This window comes from Hirundo rustica, chromosome 5, assembly GCF_015227805.2.
Source record: "Hirundo rustica isolate bHirRus1 chromosome 5, bHirRus1.pri.v3, whole genome shotgun sequence".
In the NCBI taxonomy this organism is placed as follows: Eukaryota; Metazoa; Chordata; class Aves; order Passeriformes; family Hirundinidae; genus Hirundo; species Hirundo rustica.
This window is the reverse complement of record NC_053454.1, coordinates 677,236-704,515: the sequence shown is the minus strand read 5'-3', so window position 1 is coordinate 704,515 and position 27,280 is coordinate 677,236. Positions and strand designations below refer to the sequence as shown.

The window sequence follows — 27,280 nt, the reverse complement described above, 5'->3', positions numbered from 1 at the left end:
TTCCCAGAACGGAATCTCCTGGTCATTCCCAAAGCAGAACCTCCCGGTCCTTCCCAAAGCGGAACCTCCCAGTCCTTCCCAGAATGGAACCTCCTGGTTCTTCCCAGAGCGGAACCTCCAGGTCCTTCCCAGAGTAGAACCTCCTGGTCCTTCCCAGATCAGAACTTCCTGGTCCTTCCCAGAGCGGAACCTCCAGGTTCTTCCCAGAGTGGAACCTCCCGGTCCTTCCCAGAACGGAATCTCCTGGTTCTTCCCAGAGCGGAACCTCCCGCTCTTTCCCAGAGCTGAACCTCCCGGTCCTTCCCTTGGTGGGTTCCCACCTGCCATGTTCCGAACACCCCTCAGAGCTGAGGATGGCACCTCCAGGGGAAATCCAGCACGCAGGATTCACAACCCCCTGTGAGGAGGGAGCTCTGATCACCGAGCGCGTTCCCTCCCCGGAGCCCAGAGTGAAACTCCTCAAGTGCTGGAGGCAGATTTTCCTTGGAAGGCGGCCACAAGAGCTGATCTGGCTTCTGGGAGAGAAGGCCAGGGATTGCAGGGACCTCGGAGAGCAGCACAAAGCCCTCCTCCTGCACCAACCCCCTCCCAACAAACCCGTGAAAACCAAAAATTCCCAACATTTCCAGCTGTGGGGAAGGCAGGGAATGATTCCACACACAGGCTTGGGAATGAGCTGAGAGCACCTGGAGATCTCCAGCGGTATTCGGACACTCAGGGGGTGTCTGGTGAAGATGCAGAGGAGTTGATTGTTTCAAATTTCAGCAGGGTTACTTATGGGACTGGATTCATTTCAGATTTCCAACATACAGCACTGAGTGCGCAGGAGCAATGTTTAAACTGGAAGGGGGAAAAGCAAATATTCCTTCCTTGGAAAACTTTAAAATATCTGAGTCTCGCTCCTACAGAAGGAGATGGGAGCTGGTTTCCTCTGACTTCATGAAGGGTTTTTATGGATTTAGAATTGCCCCAGAATAGGAAGTCAAGCCCCATTTTACATTTCTGTCTGCTCAAAATAGTGATTTTGATTCTCTGAGCTTCACCCTTCCTCTTTTCCAGACAGGGAAGGAATTGCTCCCGATTTCCTTGGGCGCGAGGTAAAAACCAGGATTTTGATGTACTAAACTTGAGTCTGCTGCTCTGGACAGGGACAAACCCCGATGCCTTTGAACAGTGACATCTTTTTAGGGTTTATTTCCCACTACAAGGCACAAACCAAGTCACCACACTTTCCTATCGCTTCATATTTTATTGATTTTGGTCATTCCCTTAATCACCCCCCACTACTGTGAAAATTTTCTCGGATTTACGAATGCTCTCTAACAGCTCCCACTGAAGTAAGTTGGGAAGGGAAATCTCTTTCATTTCCCTACTTTGGAGAATCTTTGCCCAGTCATTTTTCCCTCCCTCCTTGCCCCAGCCAGGTCATTCCATTTAAATCAACATTGTGGTGATGTTTCATGGAATGGTTTGAGTTGGAAGAGACCTTAAATCTCATCCCACTCCACCCCCTGCCATGGACAGGGACACCTTCCACTATCCCAGCCCCAGTGTCCAGCCTGGCCTTGGACACTTCCAGGGATTCAGGAGCAGCCACAGCTGCTCTGGGAATTCCAGCCCAGCCTCCCAACCAGGAATTCCTTCCCAATATCCCACTTAATCTACTCTGCTCCAGTGGAATTTCTTGCCATAAAAGAGAAAGAACGTCAAGTCCAGTAAGGAAAAATTCCAAGAAAAGTCGAAGAGCACTCAAAGACCTTCATCCATGAACTTCCCAGCTCTCCCTGCTCCCAGCTGGAGCTGCAGCCCAACAAGAACTGCTGGGAGCGTTGGAGGCCACAGAGCAGCCACTAGGGACGTGCTTGGATGGAGTCTGGTGACGCATTCCAATATTCCAACATTCCAACATTCCAACAGGCCACCAGCTCAGGGCACCGACAGCACCAGGGAGTGGGAGCTGCCTCACCTTTCTGCGCTACTGGGTAAGTCAGGGATGGGTCAGCTCTCCTCCACCTCGTTTTTTCCCTTCATCAACCATCATCCAGGAGATCCAGGGCTTCCCATCCTCACCCAGAACTCATATCACCTCGCTTTTTCCCTTCATCAACCATCATCCAGGAGATCCAGGACTTCCCATCCTCACCCAGAACTCATATCACCTCGGTTTTTCCCTTCATCAACCATCATCCAGGAGATCCAGGACTTCCCATCCTCACCCGGAACTCATATCACCTCGTTTTTTCCCCTCATCAACCATCATCCAGGAGATCCAGGACTTCCCATCCTCACCCAGAACTCATATCACCTCGTTTTTTCCCCTCATCAACCATCATCCAGGAGATCCAGGACTTCCCATCCTCACCCGGAACTCATATCACCTCGTTTTTTCCCCTCATCAACCATCATCCAGGAGATCCAGCACTTCCCATCCTCACCCGGGACTCGCATCCGCCCTTTCTCCTTGCATGTTGACAGAATCCTGGAACGCTTTGGGTGGGAAGGGATCCTAAAGCCCACCCAGTCCCACCCCCTGCCATGGGCAGTGTCACCTCCCGCTGCGCCCCAGGGTGCTCCAATCCCTGTCCAACCTGGCCTGGAGATTCAGAGGTGCCGCTGTTTCTAAACGCAACGACAAAACTCGGGAGCAACCCCTGAAACAAAGACGAAACCTTCGGGTCCAAAGGCGCCCATTGGACAGAGGAGGAAGGACTGAGGAGGCTCCTCCTCCTCCTCCTCCTCCTCACCTGAGCTGGGTCATGTTGGTTTCGCACTCAAGAACCACACGAACGTTTCACTGGCTCGACCTCACCCAGCCGTTTTCGGGCGTTTCACTTCTTCCAAGACCTTACAGCTTCCCCCTCCCAAATCCTGGCACTCACTGGAAAAGGCCCAAGGCCTCCACATTTCCTCACGCCCAGGAGCGCCGCGGTCAATAAAGTGCTAACGAAGATAAAACCCTCAAGGCTTGTGTGATAACACACACCTCTCCCGCAGAGCTATTGGGGAGAATCCCGACAATTCCGCAAACAAATTCGGCAGTTCCTGGCAGGCCCGGGCCCGGAAAGCGGCGTCCTGACGTTATTAAAGTTAACAGAAGTGTCATGGGATGACAGATGGGCTCCCCGCACATCAATTGGATTCTGAGGAGGTCTCAAACCCCGGCGGGTTGAAAGCAGCTCCAGCAGGAATCGGAGGCAGGCGCAAGATCATCGATACAAGGGATTATGCATATTTAAGGAATACCCTCGGCACCCGAAAGTTTTCAGAATGCAAACGACGTCAACCCCGCGAACAAGAGGCACTGCATCATGATGGCAGCAGGGACAAAGCCGGGGGGGTTTAACAGACAAAAAAAGATTGTTTTAATAGGAGAGAAGCATCAGTCATTGAGTCTTACTTCATTCAGACTTTCTCTCCAACCCATCCATCTTCGGTGCCAAGAGATGACAGGACCACCTCACTTTTTTTCCCCCCCGGCCTGGTGTATCAATAATGCCCATTTCTCCCCCAAACAAATGACTCCCCAGAACGGCCCTTTTCCCAAAATTGGCTGCCAAAGCCCCACAAAGGCCTCAAGTACCTGCTACGGTCAACTTGGCTCCAACGGGGCCCCCTCCAGAGGTGGCCACCGACGGGTGGAGCCTTCCCCGACCACGGTCCCCAAGAGCCACTTTGTCATTCCCGGCCGGAAGAGGGGACCGGGGCTGGGCGGGGGGCGGGGGGTGTGGTGGTGACAGAGAGGGACGCAGAGAGGGACACAAACGGGCACGGACGCAGGGGAATGCAAATCCCTCCGCCCTCGCAAACGCCTCCCTGGGCATTCTCTGGGAACAAAGGTCCCCGAGGCGGGCGGGCTCTGCATCACTGCCCTCTCTGTTCCCAGCACCTGCTCGGCACCGGCCGCCGAGCCGCCGCGGTCCCAACGGCAGCACAATGGCCCCGTTGGCCAGGGTCAGGCCCGGCTTTCTTCCTTGCCCCCTTCCACCGGCCCTTTTCACCTCCACCATCTCCAGGAGCGCCCGGCAAGGAGGTGGCTTCGAGGGACGAGAGGAGGAGGAGGAGGAGGAGGAGGAGGGGGGAAATATAGGTCTCTGGCGTAAATGGCTGACGCCGTTTCCCCTCCTCTCCCTTCCCTTAAGACCTGATGGTCTTCAGTCACACATCTTAAAAGCAAAACAAAAAACAAAAACACAAAGACTTACTTGTCTCAAGTCGATGAAGGCCAACTGCAGCGTGTCCCCTTGGAACCCAGGCACTGGGCCGGATCTGGCAAACTCTGTGGGAAAGAAAAGAGGATAAAAAGCGCCTTTAACTAACCATGGACAGGGAGATTGGCAGACGGATGACAGGGAAGACAAGAGAGGCTGGGGGAGAGGAGGACCGCGCTTCTAAGGAGTCATGTCTCCCTCCCTTCAGCGTCTTTGTTCGCCCTTCAAAATTCGTGTCATCAAAACACCATTAATTCCACCGTCCTGACAGCAAGGAAACTGTACTAATTCGACCTGAAATTTATTCCCATGAGCCGCACTGGGCTTCAGAGTATTTGTTTTGTGAACGGACAAACAACTCGCCCAGGAGAAAGGGGGGGATGGGGGTGGAAAAGTTTTTCCTCTCAACACAATAAAATCTTCAGCTGTGAAACTCTTTTCAGTTCCGAAAGCTATTTATATTTTAGGGCGCTGAAGGAATTTTCTAATTTCACGCCTGTCACCAGGCTCCATGAGCATTCATCAAAAAAATATGCCTGGCCGCGTCATTAATTATCGGGCAGCAGATTATTTGCATGATCTTGGTGATGGCGCCTCTTGGTCAGCCCAAACGCGGAGAACCGCGGCCGTTGGGTGGCATTTTTATTTCTGGTGGATGAAGACATCTGACAACTGAACAACATCGGCTTCTAAAGCCAAGAGAATATTTCCAGGGCCACATTTATCTCCCTTCCAGGCTAATCTGGCCGAAATTCCATACTTTGGTTGCTCATTTTTTCCCCTGATCCGTTCTTTAAGCCAAACCTAAAACCGCTGAAGGGGCTTGAATGGACCCACGTTAGAGGACCCCGGTTCCTCCACGGCATTTAGCAGCTTTTCCTCGGGAACGCTCACGAAGCCGACGCCTGCACGCATCCGAGGGCGCCTTTTGAGGCTGGTTCTGCCCAACTTCACTTCATTTTCACCCTCCCTAGTTACAGCTTCATCCCTGCTCTCCTCACGGCCCCTCGGCGCTGAGGGGACCTGGTTTGTGAGGCCACAGCTCAAGGTCACCAAAGGCTGGAGGGGGAGCACCTGCCCGGGGTTGAGTTGCGTGGCTCCCGCAGGCACTGGAGGTGCTGGAGGAATGAAATGTTTTCTTGGGATGAAGCCAGGTGTGATGGCAAAAAGGGAGGGAGGAGGGAAAAGACACACCTAATCCGGATTTTTCAGTTACGCGGCCCATTGTCGCCCACCTACCCCGGAATTTTACCCTACAGGAACTCTCCAGCAGCTCCTAAAGCTCCACAAAGTTGAGGATGAGGGATGGCTGGGCGATACGGAAGGAGGATTTTGCCTTTTGTCTCATGCTAATCAGAGGTACCAATAGACAAAGGGATTTCATGTCGGGCGGTCTTCGCCCTGGACTCCCGTCCTCCCAAAAGTTTTCCTATTTCCAAGCCAAGGCCACAAAATCAGGAACATAAATCATCACATTCCCATTTCCAAAGCTCTCCCGGAGCCGCCCAATCACAGAGCAGCCCCTTGGCTCTAACAAGAAGAGATTAATGAGTGGAACACCGGGATTCAGTCCTGTCCCTCAACCGCCTCATCGCGGGGAAGGAAAGCAGGGTTATTAATCAGCTCCCTTGCTCCACCTTCCATTAAAACCTTGGGATGGAGAACATCCTTCAAGCCAGACACAGGCACCTCCAGGGGCACCGGGGACACTCCTCAGACTCTGCTTTTTAATAGTCTCAGATGCCAGAAGAGCTTTGAGATTGAAACCATCGCTCATCTTCGCAGTGGTCGCTCAAGTGACAACCGCTGCAGGACAGGAGCAAACACGGCTGGGAAATCATCGCTCTCATCTGAAGGTACGAGTCGAGAGGAGTAATAAAAACACAAAGAGAGAAACTATGGAAACTACGGACGTGACTGATCACATTCATGTTTTGGGTAGGAAAAGCACCAACCGAAGTCAGCAGGAACATTCCGTGGTCGTGCCTTTGGGGTTTTGCACGGAATGGGACTGGACAGGGATGAACAGGAGGAAGTTCTTCCCTCTTCCCTGGGAGGGTGGGGAGGGTCTGGGAATTCTGGAATTCCCAGATTTGCTGTGGCTGCCCCTGGATCCCTGGCAGTGCCCAAGGCCAGGCTGTATCCACCTGGGACAGTGGGAATTGTCCCTGCCATGGCAGAACACGGAACTGGATGATCTTTAGGGTCCCTCCCCACCCAAACCATTCCATGATTCCTTGAGATCGGAGCTGTTCAGCTCCAGCCAATCCCACTGACCAATCCCGCAATATTCCGGGCGCAAAGAGCCCAAAGTGACTTCACATGAGCCCCTCAAAAACTGTTTTAATTAATCCTAACCGCAAAGGCATTTTAACGTAGGTTCACTATAAAACTCGACTGCCGCTTGCCCGAGCCAGCAGGGAGGGAGGATCAACCCAAAACTCTCTGACTCTGATCTGCAAGGGATAAATCATCTTTACACATTCCTTCTACACCCCACTGTCCCATCTGGAACAATTATCCCGAAAGCCACATCAATCCTGAAACACCCCACTTTGGAAAAGCGCAATACCTGAGAAACTAAAAATGTTTAGAGGTGAGAAACGGCGCTCGAGCACCTTTCTAAGAGGTGGAACTCCCCTGGGTGGCTCAGGGTCAGGAACCCAGCCACGATGTCCTACCCTCCAAGGATGGGGTCACCTCATGTTCCTGATTTGGAGAAACCCTGGAAAAGAAACCCTGGAAGGACTGTGAGGAAAGCGAGTTTCTATTTTGGATCAAGGGCCTCACAGCTGTTCGGCATCTATTTAGGAGCACACACGGAGTTGGGAAATTTAAGATCTTCCCCAAAGCATGAACTTCGAATCCCCATGAGAAAATGCCTGTGATTGTGAATGTTCTCACAAGGCTGGTGAATTTATCACCGCTGTCAGCTGCTTGCGAGCAACCCGAGACAGACTCCATCCCAAGGCAGATTTCATCCCGAGGCAGATTTCATCCCAAAACAGACTCCATCCCAAGGCAGATTTCATCCCGAGGCAGATTTCATCCCAAAACAGACTCCATCCCAAGGCAGATTTCATCCCAAAAGAGATTTCATCCCAAGAGAGATTTCATCCCAAGACACGGCTGCTCCTTAGCAGCTCACCTTCAGCTGTCTCTGCCCATTGTCTCTTCCCACTGTTCCCTGCCCATGGAGGGGCTGGAACTGGTTTTAAGGCTTTTAAGGTCTTTTCCATCCCAAAGCAATCAGTGATTCCTAAGGAACCTACTGGAAGAAGGCTGGGGGAGTTATGGAGTGACACTGCCCTCCAAAATTTAGGATGGTGGCACATTGAGCCAACACTGATTCAAGCTGCGATTTTCATCAAAATACTGAATTAGCAATGCTCTGGAACCTTCTAGAGAGAGGTGACCCTGCCCATGGCTGGAATGAGGTGGTCTTTAAGGTCCCTTCAGTCCCAAGCCAATCCACGATTCCTAAGGAATGGATGGAGCTGGGAGAGCCATGGAGTGACACCTCAAAATTAGGATGGTCACACTTTGAGCCAACACTTAATTGAACCGCAATTCTCATTAAAAGATTCATCAGCGCATTAACAAAGCTCCAGAACCTTCTAGAGCAAGATGTCCCCGCCCACGGCGGGAAGGAGATGGTCTTTAAGGTCCTTTCCAACCCAAATTCCGCAATTCAGGGATTCTACGATCGGCATCCGGGAAGCGAAATGACATCCAGGCTGATATCCTCCCAGAAGAAATGACACACGAGCCGGCATTCTTCGTGTTCCACGAAGAAATAACGTGGGAGCTGACATTTTTTCTGTCCAAGAGGACACGATGTAGGAGCTGGTATTTTTCGTACCCCAGAAGAAAGGAGAACAGGAATTCAGCCCAGACACTCGGAAAAGCTGCTGCGCAGCCCCGGGCTGGAGGAATGAAAGCAATGCTTCCCCTGGGCCGCTGGAGAAGGAGCTGCACCTCCCGTAATCGCGGGCCACACTTTACATACCAATGCCGCCGCCTCATTCTGCAGGGGGAACCAACAAAGTCCCGGCGCAAAAGAGGGGAAACAAAGACCAGAGCGGAGCTTTTAGAGGAGAGACACAGCCAGTTCTTCTTGGGTTTAATCTCTTCAAGCAGATTTCAGGATAATTTTCCCGGAACGGCCGAGCGCAGCGTTGGCCTGGGTACTGTCGGATTCGTTCATTGCGCCGTCTCCGCCACCAAGGCAGGCGGCAAACACAGCAAGCAACCCCAGGGAGCAGCCCCTTGAGCAGAAAATCACCGGAGAATAGAGCGGATCAGTATGCGGCTGTTCGTACAAAGCGTTTAGCCGGGCTAAAGGTTTGAGGGGTTTGTGTTCAGGCCAAAAAAGTAATGTCTTTGCAAGGTCTACAGGCTTGGGCCACCCAGGGCAGGTCACAGGGGGACTCCAGCCTCTCTTCCAAAACATTTCACCGATGAAAGAATCGAGGAACAGGGACCGTTAAGCCCTTTAGAATGGACAAAGAATGAGGAGTTCAAAGGCACGGCAGAAAAAGAGACATCCACTGTAAATTAATTAATTACAGCCAACGGGGGGATCTCCCTGTGCCCCCGGCACGGCTGCGCGGATTGAGCCGTAAAAATGGACCCTGCATCCCTCAAAAAACGTCACTGGAGGGCAGGAATTCCTCCGAATTACGTGGGATCCGGGACGGCACCTCCGAGATGGAGGCCGGAGCAGCTCCCAGGGAAGGGAACGTGGAACAATCTGCTCGTGGCCCCGGATAGGATCTGGGGAATCGACCGTCTCGGGATTCCTCAAGGAACGATGGAGATCCTGAAGTCATCTTCCTTGGATAAGACCTTGGAATGCTGTCCTAGAACAGCCAAGGGATGGGACCTCCCTGGATAAAGGCTTGGAATGCTGTCCTAGAAAAGCCAGCTAATGAGACCTCCTGGGATAAAGCCTTGGAATGCTGTTCTAGAAAAGCCAAGGGATAGGACCTCCCTGGATAAAGGCTTGGAATGCTGTCCTAGAAAAGCCAGCTAATGAGACCTCCTGGGATAAAGCCTTGGAATGCTGTTCTAGAAAAGCCAAGGGATGGGACCTCCCTGGATAAAGGCTTGGAATGCTGTCCTAGAACAGCCAAGGGATAGGACCTCCCTGGATAAAGCCTTGGAATGCTGTCCTAGAAAAGCCAGGTGGTGGGGCCTCCTTGGATAAGGCCTTGGAATGCTGGCCTAAAACAGCCAAGGGATGGGACCTCATGGGATAAGGCCTTGGAATGCTGTCCTAGAAAAGCCAAGGGATGGGACCTCCTTGGATAAAGGCTTGGAATGCTGTCCTAGAACAATCAAGTGATGGGACCTCATGGGATACAGCCTTGGAATGCTGTCCTAGAAAAGCCAAGGGATGGGACCTCCTTGGATAAAGCCTTGGAATGCTGTCCTAGAACAATCAAGTGATGGGACCTCATGGGATAAGGCCTTGGAATGCTGTCCTAGAAAAGCCAAGGGATGGGACCTCCCTGGATAAAGCCTTGGAATGCTGTCCTAGAAAAGCCAAGGGATGGGACCTCCTTGGATAAGGCCTTGGAATGCTGTCCTAAAACAGCCAAGGGATGGGACCTCCTTGAATAAAGCCTTGGAATGCTGTCCTAGAACAATCAAGTGATGGGACCTCATGGGATAAGGCCTTGGAATGCTGTCCTAGTAAAGCCAAGGGATGGGACCTCCTTGGATAAAGGCTTGGAATGCTGTCCTAGAACAACCAAGTGATGGGACCTCATGGGATACAGCCTTGGAATGCTGTCCTAGAAAAGCTAAGGGATGGGACCTCCTAGGATAAAGCCCTGGAATGCTGTCCTAAAACAGCCAAGGGATGGGACCTCCTGCTCTTCCTCCACAGGAACAAAGTGACACCTTGAGGACTCTGAGGCTGAAGAACAAATCCATGCGTGGACTCTGCAGGAGCTGACAGGTGGGAAAAAGGGAGAAACGTTGGGTAGGAATTGAGGCAAGAGGAACAGGGAGAAGATCCCAATTCCCAGACTGAGCTTCTCCTTCACCCAGTTCCCACACTGCGCTTCTCCCACACCATTCCCGCACAACCCCGCTCCGAAGCTGTTCCCCATTACAGCCCGGGCTCTCAAAGCTCATTCCCATCTGGGTAATTTTAGAGAGCTGTGGGAAGAGGGAGGAGTCACCCCGAGCACTCTGAACTGGGTCAGATTAAAGAAGAACCCCTCTCCCTCCCCATCCGTCGTTCCTCTGATGGAACAAAGATGGGCCTGGAGTGCTGTCCCTGCAGAGGAAGGAGCGGTCCCGGGGAGGGACATCCACCACGGGTGGACCATCTGATGTTTTTTTCAGACGGAAGAAAAGGAAGCTGTTCAGAAGGATGTAGGAGACGAGCGCCAAGAAATCTGGAGCAGAATCCACAGGGCTGGCTGAAGGGCCAGCTGAAGGATCTCCAGAGGTTCCCAGCCCCGAACCCAAGGTGGGTGGTGGATGTGTCCTGGCAGATGCGAAGCACCCAGATCATTGAATGCCAACAGTGAACTGTGCCCATCCCACCATCAGCTCAAGAGGCTGTGGAATTTCCATCCCTGGAAGTGTCCAAGACCAGGTTGGGGGTCCAGCTTGGCTTTCCAGGGATCCAGGGGCGGTCACAGCTTCTCTGGGCCACCTGTGCCAGGGCCTCCCCACCCTCACAGGCAGGAATTCCTTCCCAATATCCCATCCATCTCTGCCTTCTGGAAGTGGGAAGCCATTCCCTGTGTCCTGTCCCTGTTCCCTGGGATAAGATCCCAAATCCGCCCCCGGCTGTCCCCTCCTGTCAGGGACTTGTGCAGAGCCACAAGGTCCCACTGAGCCTCCTTTTCTCCAGGCTCAGCCCCTTCCCAGCTCCCTCAGGAATTCTCCAGCCCTTTCCCAGCTCCCTCAGGAATTCTCCAGCCCTTTCCCAGCTCCCTCAGGAATTCTCCAGCCCCTTCCCAGCTCCTTTCCCTTCCCTGGACATGCTCCAGCCCCTCCAGGGTCACTCTTGTCCGGAGGTGCCCAAATCTGACCCCAGGCCCTGAGGCACCTTCGGGGTGGACATTCCTCTCCTGATCTGTTCTGCTTAAACCTCCCCATCTCTCCAATGCATCATTCCCATTTTTTTTCCCCCAGATCCCAGTTTTTCCTGGTGCATTGCAGCAGGAAAGGTACCAGTCAGCACCACAAACTCCAATCCCTGACGGATCACAGGTTGGAAGAACACCTGGGAGTCCTCCAGATCGTGCCAAGGGAGAGGACAACTCCAGCATCATGGACAAACCCCGGCACTTCCCCCAAATCCCAGTTTTTCCTGGTGCACTGCAGCAGGACAGACACCAGTCAGGGATCTCCTAACTCCAGCACCACAAACTCCAATCCCTGATGGATCACAGGTTGGAAGAACACCTGGGAGTCCTCCGGATCGTGCCAAGGGAGAGGACAACTCCAGCATCATGGACAAACCCCAGCACTTCCCCCAAATCCCAGGATTTCCACGTGAGAAATTCCCAGATAAGGCGGCCAAGAAGGAGGTGGGGAACGGCTGTGCCGGGATCCATGTGGGTACATTTTGGGACAATCTGTCGGGATGGAGAATTCCTCAAGCCAGCAGAGACATCTGGGAGTGCGCCTGGCTGATCCCCAGGAGAGGGGCCGACTAAAAATAGGGGATTCCATGGGATTCGAAATACACGTTTTTAGGGCGCTCTAATTTCCCATAAAGCAGCAGCTGAAAGACTTCGGAGATGATGGAATTGCTCATTTTATGATCCGAGGGGTTGTAAAAACCCCTCAACCACTGCTGGAATCCGTTATGGAGATGGGAAACGCTTCCTAGGAGCGAGAACAGCCCCATTTCTTTGGGATTTTCCGGCTGTCACCTCCAAATCTGGGTTGTTACATTTGATTCCCACTACGTCTGAGGTAGAACGGAGATGGAAAAATCATGTATTTATCAAAATCATATATTTTTTATATGGATTTATCGGTTCAAAAAGAGCAGAGTGGGGCATGTAGGAATTAAAAAAAACCCCGTTGCATTGTTAAATCCTGGATTATGGATGCGTTCCGGGAGACAAGCAGCCCTGTTAAAAAACGAAACGCCTTTCCTGTAAAAAAGCATCACCTCCTCTACTTACAGGTTCCCAAAAATCTTCCGGATTTTTTTTTTCCCCGTCTCTGGGGTTGTTTGTTTTGTTTTGTTTTGTTTTGTTTTTTTGCTTCTTTTTAACCCAGCAGCGGCTCCTAAACGGAAGCGAAATGAGATGTGTCCCACTGGGACTTTGGGCAGTTCATTTAGGCTGAGCCTTAGTCCAGGCTTAAAAGGGGGTGAGAGAAACTCTCCTGGCGGCAGGAAAGGAGCCCTCAAATGTTACCCTGGTTTTTCTGAGTTTTTTAAATCCTTTTGAATTTTCATAAAATGGAGCCAGACCTTTTAGCTACTGTACAATATTAGGAGCAGTTTCTACCTTTTTCTCACAGATGTAACATAAACAAATCCTTTGTTTTTCATTCTCTGTCCTTTGTTTGCATATTTCTAATCTGAAAACAACTGTAACTGACGGCTGGTCTGGCCAGTTGGCTTGAGAGGTGAAAACTCTAAAAGCCAATCCACAGCCAGACCCACAAATGTATAAAAAGTAAGAAATAAAACAAAGAGGTCTCTCTCTTGGCTGGACTCAGACTTTAGCTGGGACGGAGGAACCTCTCTGCCCTGCGAAATTTCTTGTCTACGTGTGATTGCTTTGTGTATCACGATAACACTGAAAGCCAAACCATCCCAAGAGCACATCCCAAATCCAGCCCCAGCCCTTCCCTGGAGCCACTTGCGCCATCCAGGCACTCAAATCCACATGGGAAGCTGCTCCCAAAAACCTTCAAACACCTTGGGGAACACCGAAGGATGTTCTCCCTCACCACTCAGTGCGCTGCTGCTAAATACAATAATACAATAAAATAGAGATAAGTTGATAAATATGCAATTTTTCCATCACCACTCTAGGGAATGCAATGTAACAACTTCCAGGATTTGTCCAGCTGGAGACTCCACAGTCTGACCAGGATAAAGCCGTGGAAAACAGCTCAGGTTTTTCCCAAGTTTCTCTCATCACAAGCCACCTAAAATGATTTTTACAATGTGGCTGCTCTGCTCTTTTTAGGATGATTTTTAAACTAAACAGTACTTAAACGCGATATGAGTACATTTCGGCAAAAAGAATCTTCAATTATATTAACTTGATAAAACTTACACGTAATAGAACTTTAAATTAACAGGATATAGACCTGATATCGCTTAAACTTTATAGAAGTTAAACATACCAAAACTTAAAAGTAACCTAAACTTAACAGAACTTAAAGCAACACAATTTAAACCGATCAATAGTTAAACTGAACCTCTCTCTCACCAAAAATGCCACTGATTACAGGGATATCCAAATGAGGAAAACTGGGAAGTTCTGGGTCTTGGTGTCTCTTTAATTCTCTGTTTCTCCTCAGTCCCACAACGGCTTCCCTTTGGAAGATGAGAAAACTAATAAAAACTAATAAACTCTGTTTTCTGTGCTTTGAGCACACTGAAAAAAGCACAGATCTAAGGAAGGGGGAGATTTAAAGAGTGGGTGAGGGGTATATTCAAAAATCTCATCTTTTTGCCAAGCACAACAGAATCCCAGACTCCCAGAATCTCTGAATCCCAGAATCCCAGAATCCCCAAAGCCAAGAATCCCAGAATCCCAGACTGGTTTGGGTTGGAAGGGACCTTAAAGAGAATTTTCAGCCCACTCCATCCATGGCAGGGACACCTCCACTATCCCAGGTGGATCCAATCTGGCCTTGGACACTGCCAGGGATCCAGGGGCAGCCACAGCAAATCTGGGAATTCCAGAATTCCCAGACCCTCCCCACCCTCCCAGACAGGAATTCCCAGTTCCCAAGATCCCAGCCCAATCTCCCCTTTCCCACTGGAAGCCATTCCCTGTGTCCTGTCCCTCCAGCCCTTGTCCCCAGCCCCTCTCCAGCTCTCCTGGAGCCCCTTCAGGGACTCTGAGCATTCCCTGGATTTTTCCCTTCTCCAGGGGAACATTCCCAGCTCTCCCAGAGCAGAGGGGCTCCAGAACCCTGGAAGCATTTCCATGACCTCCTCTGGGCTCTCTCCAGCAGCTCCACATCCTCCTGAAGTTGGGACCCAGGGCTGGGGCAGCTCTGCAGGTGGGCTCTCACCTGAGAATCCCCCACAGCCACCTGGACTTGTCCAGCAGCCGCTCCCTTTTTATGCCGAGGGGCAGCAAATCAGCTCTAAATCCCGAAATATTTAACGAACCCCAAAATCGGGAGAATTAGTTTAGCTGTGCCTTGTTCCAAGTCTGAACCCTCACATTTTTTTTGCCTCTGCTGATGTCAGTTACGTTTATAAGCAAATTTCCTTCTCAGGTGCACTGGATCTGCTTCCAACACGGAGGAAATCATCCTCACCCCCTTCAAACTACGCCGAACAGACAATTAATTAATTTCCCTAATCCACCTCGCCTCTCCTTCAGCCAGATTATTTCTTCAGCATTCACGGACAAAACCTTAACAAACTCCATCACCAAACCTCTGCAGCCCCATTCCCTCCTCATGGCACTCACTGGAAGTGCTCCAAACAGACACAAAATCCTATTTTAACGGGACAAAGTGCAAGATAAAACTGCTGGATTGGGCAAGGTTTGGGAATCTGGGAAGGAGGAAGAGGATGGAGAGAGAGGCAGGAACTGGCACTGTGAGGATGCTGAGATTCACACCTGTGCTTTCAGGTTAAAAAAAAAAGCTTTAAAAAAAATCACCAAAAACCCCAATAACAAACCCCAACCTCGCAAGCTGAAACCAATTTTCTGAATACACCGCTCCCCTCTCGGAACTGGCTCATCCCAAAATCCAGACCTTGGAGGGTTTCTGCTCCAAAAAGACCGAACTGAAGCGATTCCCAGGAGCGGCAGGCGCGTGGGGATGAGGGGGAACAGTTCTGCCGCTGGAAAGGAGAAGGAATTTGTCTGCTCTGGGGCTGACAGTGATGGATGGGGAGGATCCAACTCCAGCATCCATCTCCATTCCCTGCTCCAGGGACGGGGCTGGGACAATTCCCTGACCCCTCTGCCCAGGTTGGCGTCACCTGCCCCGGGATGTCTGAGTGCTCCCGGCTCGGGCTGCCCCAACGACCGGAATTGAAGGAATTGCACTTCCCAAGCTGCTGTGAAATCCCATCCGTCTTCCTCGGCAGCAGCAGCTTTTAGGGAAGAGCTGCTGCTCCGTGATTCCACGGGTGGGGCGGGAAACTGCCGTGTTTGGAGAGTTTGCAGCCGAAAAAAACGGGGAATTATCAGGGATGATAAACTCCTCCCGTTATTCCCAGCTCTGTCCCTCGGCAGACACCCATGGGAACACAGCTGCTCCCCAGGCACTGAGGGGACACAAAGGAGCATCAGGAATTCGGGAATCGAGAAAATTCAGGGATTGCTTGGTGAGTTATGGCACAGCTGCAGGATCTGGATGGGAATCATTAAAGAGGGATCCTTCTCCCAGGCTGGTCAGCTGAGGGCTGGAAAATGGCAAGTGGGCGTTAAAACGTGGAAAAACCCTTGGAAACAGCAGAATTCCTGCTGGGGGATCGTTCCCAGCAATGAATTTAATCTCAGTGTCGATGGGGGCAGCTGGGGTAAAATCTGGTCAGGAAAATGTTGGATAAAGGATGGAAGAACTTCTCCTGGCAGTGGGATGAGGAAACTGATGTCACTGAGTCACTTCTCCATCCCTGGGAGTGTCCAAGGCCAGCGTGGAGCACCCTGGGATAATGGGAAGTGCTCCTGTATATGGAGCTGGGCCGGCTTTGAGGTCCCTTCCCACCCAAAACCTTCCAGGATTCCATGATAAACACGAGACATCCCAATCTCCACCTCAACCAGGAAAGCCAAAATGTGGATATTTGGGAGGGAAAAAAAAAATAAAAAATCCCTAAGACACCTTATCAAAGATCACCTGGGTTCTTTAGGGATTCTGTCAAAGCCTGGGGTCTCAACCACCACGGTCACGAATCCATCCCAGAACGAATCCCAACAGATCCATCCCCCTCAGAGGGAGGAGGATCCCGCGCAGGGCCGTGTTTGCTCTGCCTCCCTCCAATTCCAAAACCAGAGTTAAAAAGAGCATTTTGTCAGCTCTGGGCTCCGGTTTTTAACCCTTTTACTGAGCAGGACAAGCAGCAGCCTGAGGGCACCCGGAGAATTCCAGCCCTGAAGATCCAAAAGGAGCGGGTTTGGGAGCGGGGCCCTGGGGGTGTCACCAGGATGCTGCTGTCACTTTTCCGTCCCTCTGGATGGGCACACAGAGGTCGCCCCAGGGACAGAATTCCCTGTGGAGAGGACGAGGGGAACTGGGGAAGAACATCAGCTCCCTCAGATGCTCCAAGCCCCATCCAGCCCTGCCGTGGACACTTCCAGGGATGGGGCAGCCCCAGCTCCTCAGAAAGAGTCATAAATACACTGATTTTTGATCCATGCACTCCAATCCCTCCTGTTTCCTAAAGAATTCCGTCCCAAAAAGCAGGGACGGTCTGGAGAACATCAAGGAAGCTTTGGAGAGGGAAAGGAAGAGTAGAACTTGGATCTCCTGGAATGCTCGGTGCTGAAGGTGCTGTGGGTGGGCGCTGTGGGCAAACGGCACCCCCGGAGCTCGGCACTGCCACACCCCCGACCTGGGACCCCGAACACAGAGGGGCACGGCAGCACGGCGGGATTTTATCCCAAAATGGGAACGCTGCTTTGGGGTTACCCCTCTGGAGACTGGGAGGGAGGACTCCGAGTACAGCACGGTCATTTTGGTGGGAGGCTCCGTCGGATTCCTAATGTATCCTATTCCTTCTGATCTCTAATGTATCCTGCTCCTTTTGATTCCTAATCTATCCTGTTCCTTTTGATTCCTAATCTATCCCATTCTTCTGATTCCCAACTTATCCCATTTCTTTTTCCAGTATAAATATAAATATAAATATAAATATAAATATAAATATAAATATAAATATAAATATAAATATAAATATAAATGCAACATTCTAAATATATATATAAAAATATTATAAATCCAAATATATAGCTATATATATTAAAAAAATATAAACCCATAATATTTTAATAAAAATGCCTTAATGTCTCACATAATTTTATGTAATGCTAATAATTCTTTTTGGTTTATATCTAATGATTGGTTTAATGTATAATGATATATATATACAATTTATAAGATATAAGATAAATATATAATATACAATATACAACAATAATAGAATCTATATGATATATGATCTGCTATATGCTATATGTTATGTTATGTTATGTTATGTTATGTTATGTTATGTTATGTTATGTTATGTTATATTGTATTATGTTATGTTATGTTATGTTATGTTATATATATAATGTATAATGTATAATAATTGGTCTAAATACAATAACTGGTTTATATACACTAATTCTTTCTGGTTTATATACTAATAATTCTTCCTTCTACAGGTTTACACCCTGCAGTAACTTCGATTAAAACCTTCCCTTCATTTCCTCCAGCCTGACCAACAAATAACCCATTTTACAAACAGAGCTGCTCTGCCACCCTCAATGGGCCGAGGTCACTTTGGGCGTGGTCCACCCGGATTTGGGGCTTTCCCAAAAACCCGCGGCCGGGCAGGAATTCCCGCCGGGCCGGCCACGCCGAGGGCAGGGGCGGTGGGGCTCTTACGTTCGCACTCCTCCACGTCCAGGTTGAACTGGTGCAGGGCGCCCAGCGTCAGCTGCCTCACCTCGGCCTCCAGCAGCAGCTGCAGCAGCGACGTCGAGAGGTGCTTGCAGGCCGACATGCAGGCCGTCTGCGCCACCTTCCCCTGCGGGACAAACGGACACGCGTCAGGGACACCGCCACCGGGCCACCAGGGAGCTCCTCCGGAGCGCACAAACATCCTCCGTCAGAGACACCAGGGAGATCCTCCAGAGCGCACAAACATCCTCCGTCAGAGACACCAGAGAGATCCTCCAGAGCGCACAAACATCCTCCGTCAAAGCCATCAGAGAGGTTCTCCAGAGCGCACAAACATCCTCAGTCAAAGACACCAGAGAGGTTCTCCAGAGCGCACAAACATCCTCAGTCAAAGACACCAGAGAGATCCTCCAGAGCGCACAAACATCCTCCGTCAGAGACACCAGGGAGCTTCTCCAGAGCCCACAAACATCCTCCATCAAAGCCACCTGAGAGGTTCTCTAGAGCGCACAAACATCCTCAGTCAAAGACACCAGAGAACTCCACCAGACCAGTCCAAACCTCCTCAGTCAAAGACACCAGAGAGGTTCTCCAGAGCACACAAACATCCTCAGTCAGAGACACCAGAGAGGTTCTCCAGAGTGCACAAACCTCCTCCATCAAAGACACCAGAGAGGTTCTCCAGAGCACACAAACATCCTCAGAGACACCAGAGAGGTTCTCCAGAGTGCACAAACCTCCTCCATCAAAGACACCTGAGAGGTTCTCCAGAGCACACAAACATCCCCAGTCAAAGACACCAGAGAGGTTCTCCAGAGCACACAAACATCTTCCATCAAAGACACCAGAGAGGTTCTCCAGAGCGCACAAACCTCCTCCGTCAAAGCCACCAGGGAGATCCTCCAGAGCGCACAAACCTCCTCCGTCAAAGACACCAGGGAGGTTCTCCAGAGCGCACAAACATCCTCAGTCAAAGCCACCTGAGAGGTTCTCCAGAGCAGACAAACATCCTCAGTCAAAGCCACCAGAGAGGTTCTCCAGAGCGCACAAACATCCTCCATCAAAGCCACCAGAGAGGTTCTCCAGAGCGCACAAACCTCCTCCGTCAGAGACACCAGGGAGATCCTCCGGAGCGCACAAACATCCTCAGTCAGAGACACCAGAGAGGTTCTCCAGAGCACACAAAGCTCCTCAGTCAAAGCCACCTCAGAACTCCTCTAGACCAGCCAAACCTCCTCAGTCAAAGCCACCAGAGAGGTTCTCCAGAGCAGACAAACATCCTCAGTCAAAGACACCTGAGAGGTTCTCCAGAGCAGACAAACATCCTCAGTCAAAGCCACGTGAGAGGTTCTCCGGAGCACACAAACATCCTCCGTCAAAGCCACCTGAGAACTCCTCTAGACCAGCCAAACCTCCTCAGTCAAAGCCACCAGAGAGATTCTCCGGAGCAGACAAACCTCCTCTGTCAAAGCCACCTGAAAGATCCTCCGGAGCACACAAACATCCTCAGTTAAAGACACCAGAGAACTCCAGACCAGCCCAAACTCCTTCAGTTAAAGCCACCAGTGAACTTCTCCAGAGCAGCCAAACCTCCTCAGTTAAAGACACCAGAGAACTTCTCCAGAGCAGCCAAACCTCCTCAGTTAAAGCTACCAGAGAACTCCAGAGTAGACCAACCCCACAGTGAAGCCACCAAAAGGCTTCTCCAGAGCAGCCCAAACCCCCTCAGTCAAAGCTACCAGAGAACTCTAGAGCAGACCAACCCCATGGTGAAGCCACCAGAGAGCTTCTCCAGAGCAGCCCAAACTTCTTCAGCCAAAGCCGCCAGAGAGCTTCTCCAGAGCAGACAGGCCCCATGGTGAAGCCAACACAGAACTTCTCCAGCCCAGCCAAACCTCCTCAGTCAAAGCCACCAGAGAACTCCAGAGCAGTCCAAACCTCAGGTAAAGCCACCAGAGAGCTCCAGAGCAGCCCAACCTCCTCAGTCAAAGCCACCAGAGAACTCCAGAACAGCCCATCCCCCTCAGTTAAAGCCACCAGCACAAAACTTCTCCAGACCAGCCCAAATTCCTCAGTCAAAGCCACCAGAGAACTTCCCCAGCCCAGCCCAGCCTCCCCAGCGCTTCCCATCCGTGATGGGATCTTCCCACAGTGCCCAACGTCACAAGCGCCTTCTTCCAAGGGAATTCCCTCTGGAAGCGCCGACGGCTGCGGGAGGGGCGAGGCCTTGTGGGGTGCACCGGGGAGAAGCTGCAGTCCAGGAGAGCTCTGGGGAAGAGTTCTCATCCTAACGCAGGCAAGACCACATTCCCACGGATTATCAGGGAATCGTGGAATGTTTGGGTGGGAAGGGACCCTCAAGCCCGTCTCATTCCAGGGGCAGGGACACCTCCCACTGTCCCGGGCCGCTCCAAGCCGCGTCCAACCTGACCTTGTGTCACCGAGACACACAGAGCGGTCACACACAGACAAGGGATTTTTGCAGAGGTCCTTCCGATCCCAGCTGAGAGAGCCGAGAGAAGAAGAGAGCCCTTTGTTTATTTTTTTACTTTTTATACATTTGTGGGTCTAGCAGAAGATTGGCTTTTTGGGGTTTCCACCCCTCAGCCTCAGTGGCCAGACCAACTGTCAGTTACAATTGTTTTCAGGTTAGAAATACGCAAACAAAGGACAGAGAATGAAAAACAAAGGATTTGTTTATGTTACACCTGTGGGAAAAGGTAGAAAACTGCTCTTAATATTGTACAATAACTAAAAAGATCTGACTCCATTTAAGAAAATCAAAAGGCTCAGAAAAACCAGGGTAACAACCTTGGACATTCCCAGCCACAACCCGACCCTCTCTACGGCAGGTGGGTCCTCAACAGGAGTTAAACCCATTAAAAAAACGGGCAAATCCTTTGGGACAGGAGCGGGATTTTGGCCAAACCCTCAGGCTGACGCCACGGCAGGGGAACGATCCCGCTGCCTGCGTGCACCGCCCCACGAGGGAGGTTTTGGATGACGGAGCCGCCCCGAGAACAGCTCCAGCAGGAGATTATGTCCTCAAACGCTCACGAAAGGCTCTTAGCACGCTTTCCTGACACCGAGGCGCGGCTTAGGAGCTGTGTTTAAACTGGGATTAGAGCGGCGTTTCCAGCCCGGCATCGCCGGTTTCGCTACCACGGCACAGCAACGTGCGCCGGGAAGAGGTTTTATTCCCCAGCTCCGCAAAGTTGGCACAGATCTTCGGGCCACATCCATCTTCAGCAGGAGTTTTTCAACAATAAAAATATTTTTTTTATTTATTTTTTTTATTTTCATTTTAAAAAGGAGGCGTTGCAGGGCAGGGTGCTCCATCTCCCGCCCGCCGCCGCTCCCAGGCTCCGGAGCGCCCATCGCTCACCTCCCTGCAAACACCTGCGCCGAAATGAAGATGAAGCACGGCCACCATAAAGTTTAGCAGAGCTCCGGGGTTGTGTTTTTTTTCCCTTCGCTCTTCATCATTTGTTTGCGCTTCCCTGACACGCTGCGTTATTTAAAACCCCGCTCGCGCCAATTCCTCATCCCCAAGAGCCGCGGGAAGTACGGCGCTGCCCGGCTGCGATTTTTCTTCATTACCTCCAACAGACGCTCGGGTTTTGACAGAATCAGGGAATATCCACAGGACGCTGGATCCAAGCCCTGGCCCTGCACAGACACCCCCAGATCCCACCCTATCCATGTGAGCGCTGTCCAAGCTCTCTGGATGAGGAATCCTTCCCCGACCTTCAGCCTGACCATGCCCTGACACAGCCCCAGGAATTCCCCAGGTCCTGTCCCTGTCACAGCTGCCCCTCGGGAGGAGCGAATCCCGGCGAGTCTCCCCTGAGCCTCCTCCGCTCCGGCTGGACGTTCCAAGCGCCCCCAACCCCTCCACGTGTCATTGGGATGTCCCAGATGGAAGCAGAGGATGGGAAATCAAAGATGGGCTGCCAATCCCTGGGGGCCTGCTGAGGATAGGGGATGAGGCTCCTGATCCTTCCTGGAAGAGCAGGAGAAATTCCCTGGAGCAGCTCACGCTCCACGTGAGCGGGAATTTACAGAGGGTTGTAACCCTTGGAGAAGCCTTGGAGGTTCTCACCCCCAGGTGAGAATCATGGAATGGTTTGGGTTGGAAGGGATCCTAAAAGAAAGCTGGGAAAATTGCAGGAGTCAGCGAGGGCACAGGGAATGGCTCTAGAAGGACACACTTCCAGTGATCCCTGGATTTCCACACAGGGGCTCCTCAGCACAGCCCAGCTCCCATCTCCCAAAATCCCAGGAGAGTCTGGGTTGGAAGAGACCTCAAATCCCATCCCATTTCCACCCCATCCATGGGCAGGAACATCTCCCACTGTCCCAGGAGGATCCAACCCGGCCTTGGGCACTGCCAGGGATCCAGGGGCAGCCACAGCAAATCCGCGAATTCCAGAATTCCCAGACCCTCCCCACCCTCCCAGACAGGAATTCCCAATGCCCAAGATCCCAGCCCAATCTCCCCTTTCCCACTGGAAGCCATTCCCTGTGTCCTGTCCCTCCAGCCCTTGTCCCCAGCCCCTCTCCAGCTCTCCTGGAGCCCCTTCAGGGACTCTGAGAATTCCCTGGATTTTTCCCTTCTCCTCTCAAGATGAACTCCATGAGCTTTCCCCATGCTCACCTCTCCAGGTCCCACTGGATTCCCTCTTTTCCCACACCACACAAAAGGAAAAACCCCAGGAAGGTTTTCTCTCCCCGCCGACCAGAATTTCAGAGGAACCACCCCGATTCGCCCCAAGCACGCTCGGATCAACCTCTGGAGGTGCCTGAGGGTGACCCACACCTGCCCCAGGCTCCGATTTCTGGTCAGGAGAGAGTGAATGAGAAGTAAGGGTGAAAACCACCAAACAGTTGAGACGAAATGTGGCATCATTAAACCCCAAACGGGGAAAAGGGGACGGGAAAAGCAATTCCACCATCAGGGCTCGGCAGCGCCGCTGTGAGAGGCTTCCCCCAGTGGAAGGGGCACTTCAGGCTGTTCCTGACAGGAATGTTCTCCCAGGACTTGTTGGAGGGATGGGAAAGGGGATCCAAACCAGCTTAGAAGCTCAGAGCTCAGCCTTCCCTCCTCCTGCCTTTTCCAGGATTAGGCCAGGCCTAACTCTGCTTCAGGTGCAAATGCCCACCGTGCTCACTCTGACCCTGAACCTTCTCAGGCCAGCTGACAACACGACTTTTTATTTCCTCCTTGTTGTCTGAACACCTAAAACTCTTTTCTTTTGAAAACACTCAGCTCTCCCTCTCCAAGAACACACAGATGCCTCGCGGTTTAGATCATGCATTATCCAAAGAAAAGCAAAAGTGTATGGATTTTTATTTTTTTTTCCCCTGCTTTTTAAGCCCGAATCCCTTTTTTCCCCCCACCTCTTATATTTATTATCAGAGAACTCGGAGATGCCACAGGAGTTTCAATCACGGTGTTAAATGTCTGCTCAGAGAACAGAAGGCACCACCAGGGATGAGCAGCAGCTCCTGCCCCCGGGCACCGAGATTTAAAACCCCTCACAGAATTTATGGGTTTCACTCCTTATAAATAAAACCCAGCTTAATCCTTTCCTGCCTCACCCCTGCGCCCCACGAGTTACAGCAGCTCCTTATAAAGTCAGCCGTGGCTCGCGAACATCAATTTCAGGCCGTTTCCCCAGGAATACAGCGGGAAATCTGCTGGATAAGCAGCTGCCGCTGACAGGAGACAAACGAGCGCGCGGCCGCTGATATATCAGCGCTAATAAGCCGCCGCTGCAGCTGAAGGTTGTTTGTATTCCCGCCTGGAACGGCTGGGGCTGGCAGGGATTGAGCACATCCTCCTGCCACGGGTGCCCGTCTCGCCTCTTCGGAGCTCATTTACCGCCGAGTTTCACTTCACGGCATTGGGGGTTGTTTATTTTTAAATTTTTTTTTCCCCTGGTTCTTTTTTTTGTTTTGTTTTGGGTTTTTTTTGAGTTTTCCCGCAGCGCTGGAAGAGCCGGACTCGCCTCGGGATGCACGGAGCTGAGCACGGCACGGAGGTGTTTGTGACAGCACCGACCCTCCCGAAATCGTTACCCATCCCCAAATAAAAATTGTTACCAGCCCTAAAATCGTTACCCACCCAAAAACTGTTACCTGCTCCAAGATAAATCATTACCCGCCCCAAAATCGTTACCCACCCAAAAACTGTTACCTGCTCCAAGATAAATCATTACCCACCCCAAAATCGTTACCTGTCCCAAAATTGTTACCTGTCCCAAAATTGTTACCTGCCCCAGGATAAATCATCACCCGCCCCAAAATCGTTACCTGCCCCAAAATCGTTACCTGCCCCAGGATAAATCATTACCCACCCCAAAATCGTTACCTGCCCCAGGAGAAATCATTACCCTCCCCAAAATCGTTACCTGTCCCAAAATCGTTACCTGCCCCAAAACTGTTACCTGCCCAAAAATAAATCATTACTCACCCCAAAATCGTTACCTGTCCCAAAATCGTTACCTGCCCCAGGATAAATCGTTACTCACCCCAAAATCGTTACCTGCCCCAGGAGAACTCATTACCTGCCCCAAAATCGTTACCTGTCCCAAAATCGTTACCTGCCCCAGGATAAATCATTACCCACCCCAAAATCGTTACCTGCCCCAGGAGAAATCATTACCCACCCCAAAATCGTTACCTGTCCCAAAATCGTTACCTGCCCCAAAACTGTTACCTGCCCAAAAATAAATCATTACTCACCCCAAAATCGTTACCTGTCCCAAAATCGTTACCTGCCCCAGGATAAATCGTTACTCACCCCAAAATCGTTACCTGCCCCAGGAGAACTCATTACCTGCCCCAAAATTTTTACCTGTCCCAAAATCGTTACCTGCCCCAGGATAAATCGTTAGCCGCCCCAAAATCGTTACCTGTCCCAAAATCGTTACCTGCCCCAGGAGAAATCGTTAGCCGCCCCAAAATCGTTACCTGTCCCAAAATCGTTACCTGCCCCAGGAGAAATCATTACCTGCCCCAAAATCATTGCCCACCCAAAAATCTTTACCTGCCTCAAAATTTTTACCTGCCCAAAAATAAATCATTACTCACCCCAAAATCGTTACCCACCCCAAAATTGTTACCTGCCCCAGGAGAAATCATTACCTGCCCCAAAATCGTTACCCACCCCAAAATTGTTACCTGCCCCAGGAGAAATCATTACCTGCCCCAAAATCGTTGCCCACCCCAAAATTGTTACCTGCCCCAAAACTGCTACCTGCCCAAAAATAAATCATTATTCACCCCAAAAGCGTTACCCACCCCAAAATCGTTTCCCACCCCAAAGTCATTGCCTCACCCAATATTGTTACCTGCCCCAAAATTGTTACCTACCCCAAAATTTTTACCTGCCCCAAAATCATTACCTGCCCCAAAATCGTTACCTGGCTCAAAATCCTTACCCTCCACAAAATTTTTGCCCACCCCAAAATTGTTTCCTGCTCCAAAATCGTTACCTGCCCCGAAATAAATCACTACCCACCCCAAAATCATTACCCACCCCAAAATCCTTATCCACCCCAAAATCCTTATCCACCCCAAAATCGTTGCCTGCCCCAAAATAAATCATTACCCCCTCCAAAATCCTTATCCACCCCGAAATCATTACCTGCCCCAAAATCGTTTCCTGCCCCGAAATCGTTACCTGCCCCAAAATCATTTCACACCCCAAAATCGTTACCTGCCTTGAATTAAATCATTACTCACCCCAAAATCATTACCCACCCCAAAATCGTTACCTGCCCCAGGATAAATCATTACCCACCCCAAAAACATCTCCCGCCCCAAAATCATTACCTGCCACAAAATTTTTTAACCCCCCAAAATCGCTTCCTGCCCCCAAGCCATTACCTGCCCCAAAATAAACCATTACCTACCCCAAAATCGTTGCCCACCCCGAAATCACTTCCTGCCCCGAAATCGTTTCTGGCCCCAAAATATTTTCCCACCCCAAAATCGTTACCTGCCTTGAAATACAGCATTACTCACCCCAAAATTATTATCCATCCCAAAATAAATCATTACCCACCCCAAAAATAAATCATTACCCACCCCAAAATCGTTTCCCGCCCCAAAAATCGCCGCCTGCCCCACCCTCGGCGGCGGTGCCGGGACTTGTGCCTTGGCACGGAGCGCGAAGCTCGGAGCCGTCGCAGCTCCTGGAGAAATCCTGCTTGGAGCAGCCGCCGCGCTCAGCCGGGACGGCTCCAGCCCTGAATCCACGCTAATTCCCTGAGGATTTTCGGGAGCGTGGCAGGAGCAGGACACTCCCAAGGGCTGTCCCCATGGCGCTAATTCCTTGATGATTTTCAGGAGCGTGGCAGGAGCAGGGACACTCCCAAAGGCTGTCCCCATGGCGCTAATGCCCAGATGATTTTTGGGAGAGTGGCAGGAGCAGGGACACTCCCAAAGGCTGTCCCCATTCCCCTAATTCCTTGATGATTTTCGGGAGTGCAGCAGGAGCAGAGCATTCCCAAAGGCTGTCCCCATGGTGCTAATTCCCTGATGATTTTCCGGAGTGTGGCAGGAGCCGGACTCTTCCAAAGGTTGTCCCCATGGCCCTAATTCCCTGATGATTTTCAGGAGCAGGACACTCCCAAAGGCTGTTCCCATGGCGCTAATTCCTTGATGATTTTCAGGAGCGTGGCAGGAGCAGGACACTCCCAAGGGCTGTCCCCATGGCGCTAATTCCTTGATGATTTTCAGGAGCGTGGCAGGAGCAGGGACACTCCCAAAGGCTGTTCCCATAGTGCAAATTCCCTGATGATTTTTGGGAGCACGGACACTCCCAAAGGCTGTCCCCATATCCCTAATTCCCTGATGATTTTCGGGAGCGTGGCAGGAGCAGGGACACTCCCAAAGGTTGTCCCCATGGCGCTAATTCCCTGATGATTTTCAGGAGCAGGGACACTCCCAAGGGCTGTTCCCATGGCGCTAATTCCTTGATGATTTTCGGGAGCATGGCAGGAGCAGGACACTCCCAAAGGCTGTCCCCATTCCCCTAATTCCCTGATCATTTTCGGGAGCAGGGACACTCCCAAAGGCTGTCCCCAAGGCCCTAATTCCCTGATCATTTTCGGGAGCGTGTCAGGAGCAGGGACACTCCCAAGGGCTGTCCCCATGGTGCTAATTCCCTGATGATTTTCAGGAGCATGGCAGGAGCAGGACATTCCCAAAGGCTGTCCCCATGGTGCTAATTCCCTGATGATTTTCGGGAGCGTGGCAGGAGC

At 51.2% G+C, this 27,280-nt stretch overlaps 1 protein-coding gene across 3 annotated transcripts in view; it reads right to left on the bottom strand.

Annotated features, from left to right (window-relative positions):
• The window catches only part of EXOC6B (exocyst complex component 6B), a 290,129-nt gene that overhangs the window by 80,357 nt on the left and 182,492 nt on the right, over positions 1-27,280 (bottom strand). For all 3 annotated transcript variants that reach the window (XM_040064052.1, XM_040064051.1, XM_040064053.1), the window contains exons 18-19: positions 17,994-18,135; positions 4,203-4,276 (exon numbers count right to left, since the gene is read on the bottom strand). In XM_040064052.1, the coding sequence (XP_039919986.1) occupies positions 4,203-4,276; positions 17,994-18,135 (216 nt within the window). The remainder of the gene's footprint in view (positions 1-4,202; positions 4,277-17,993; positions 18,136-27,280) is intronic.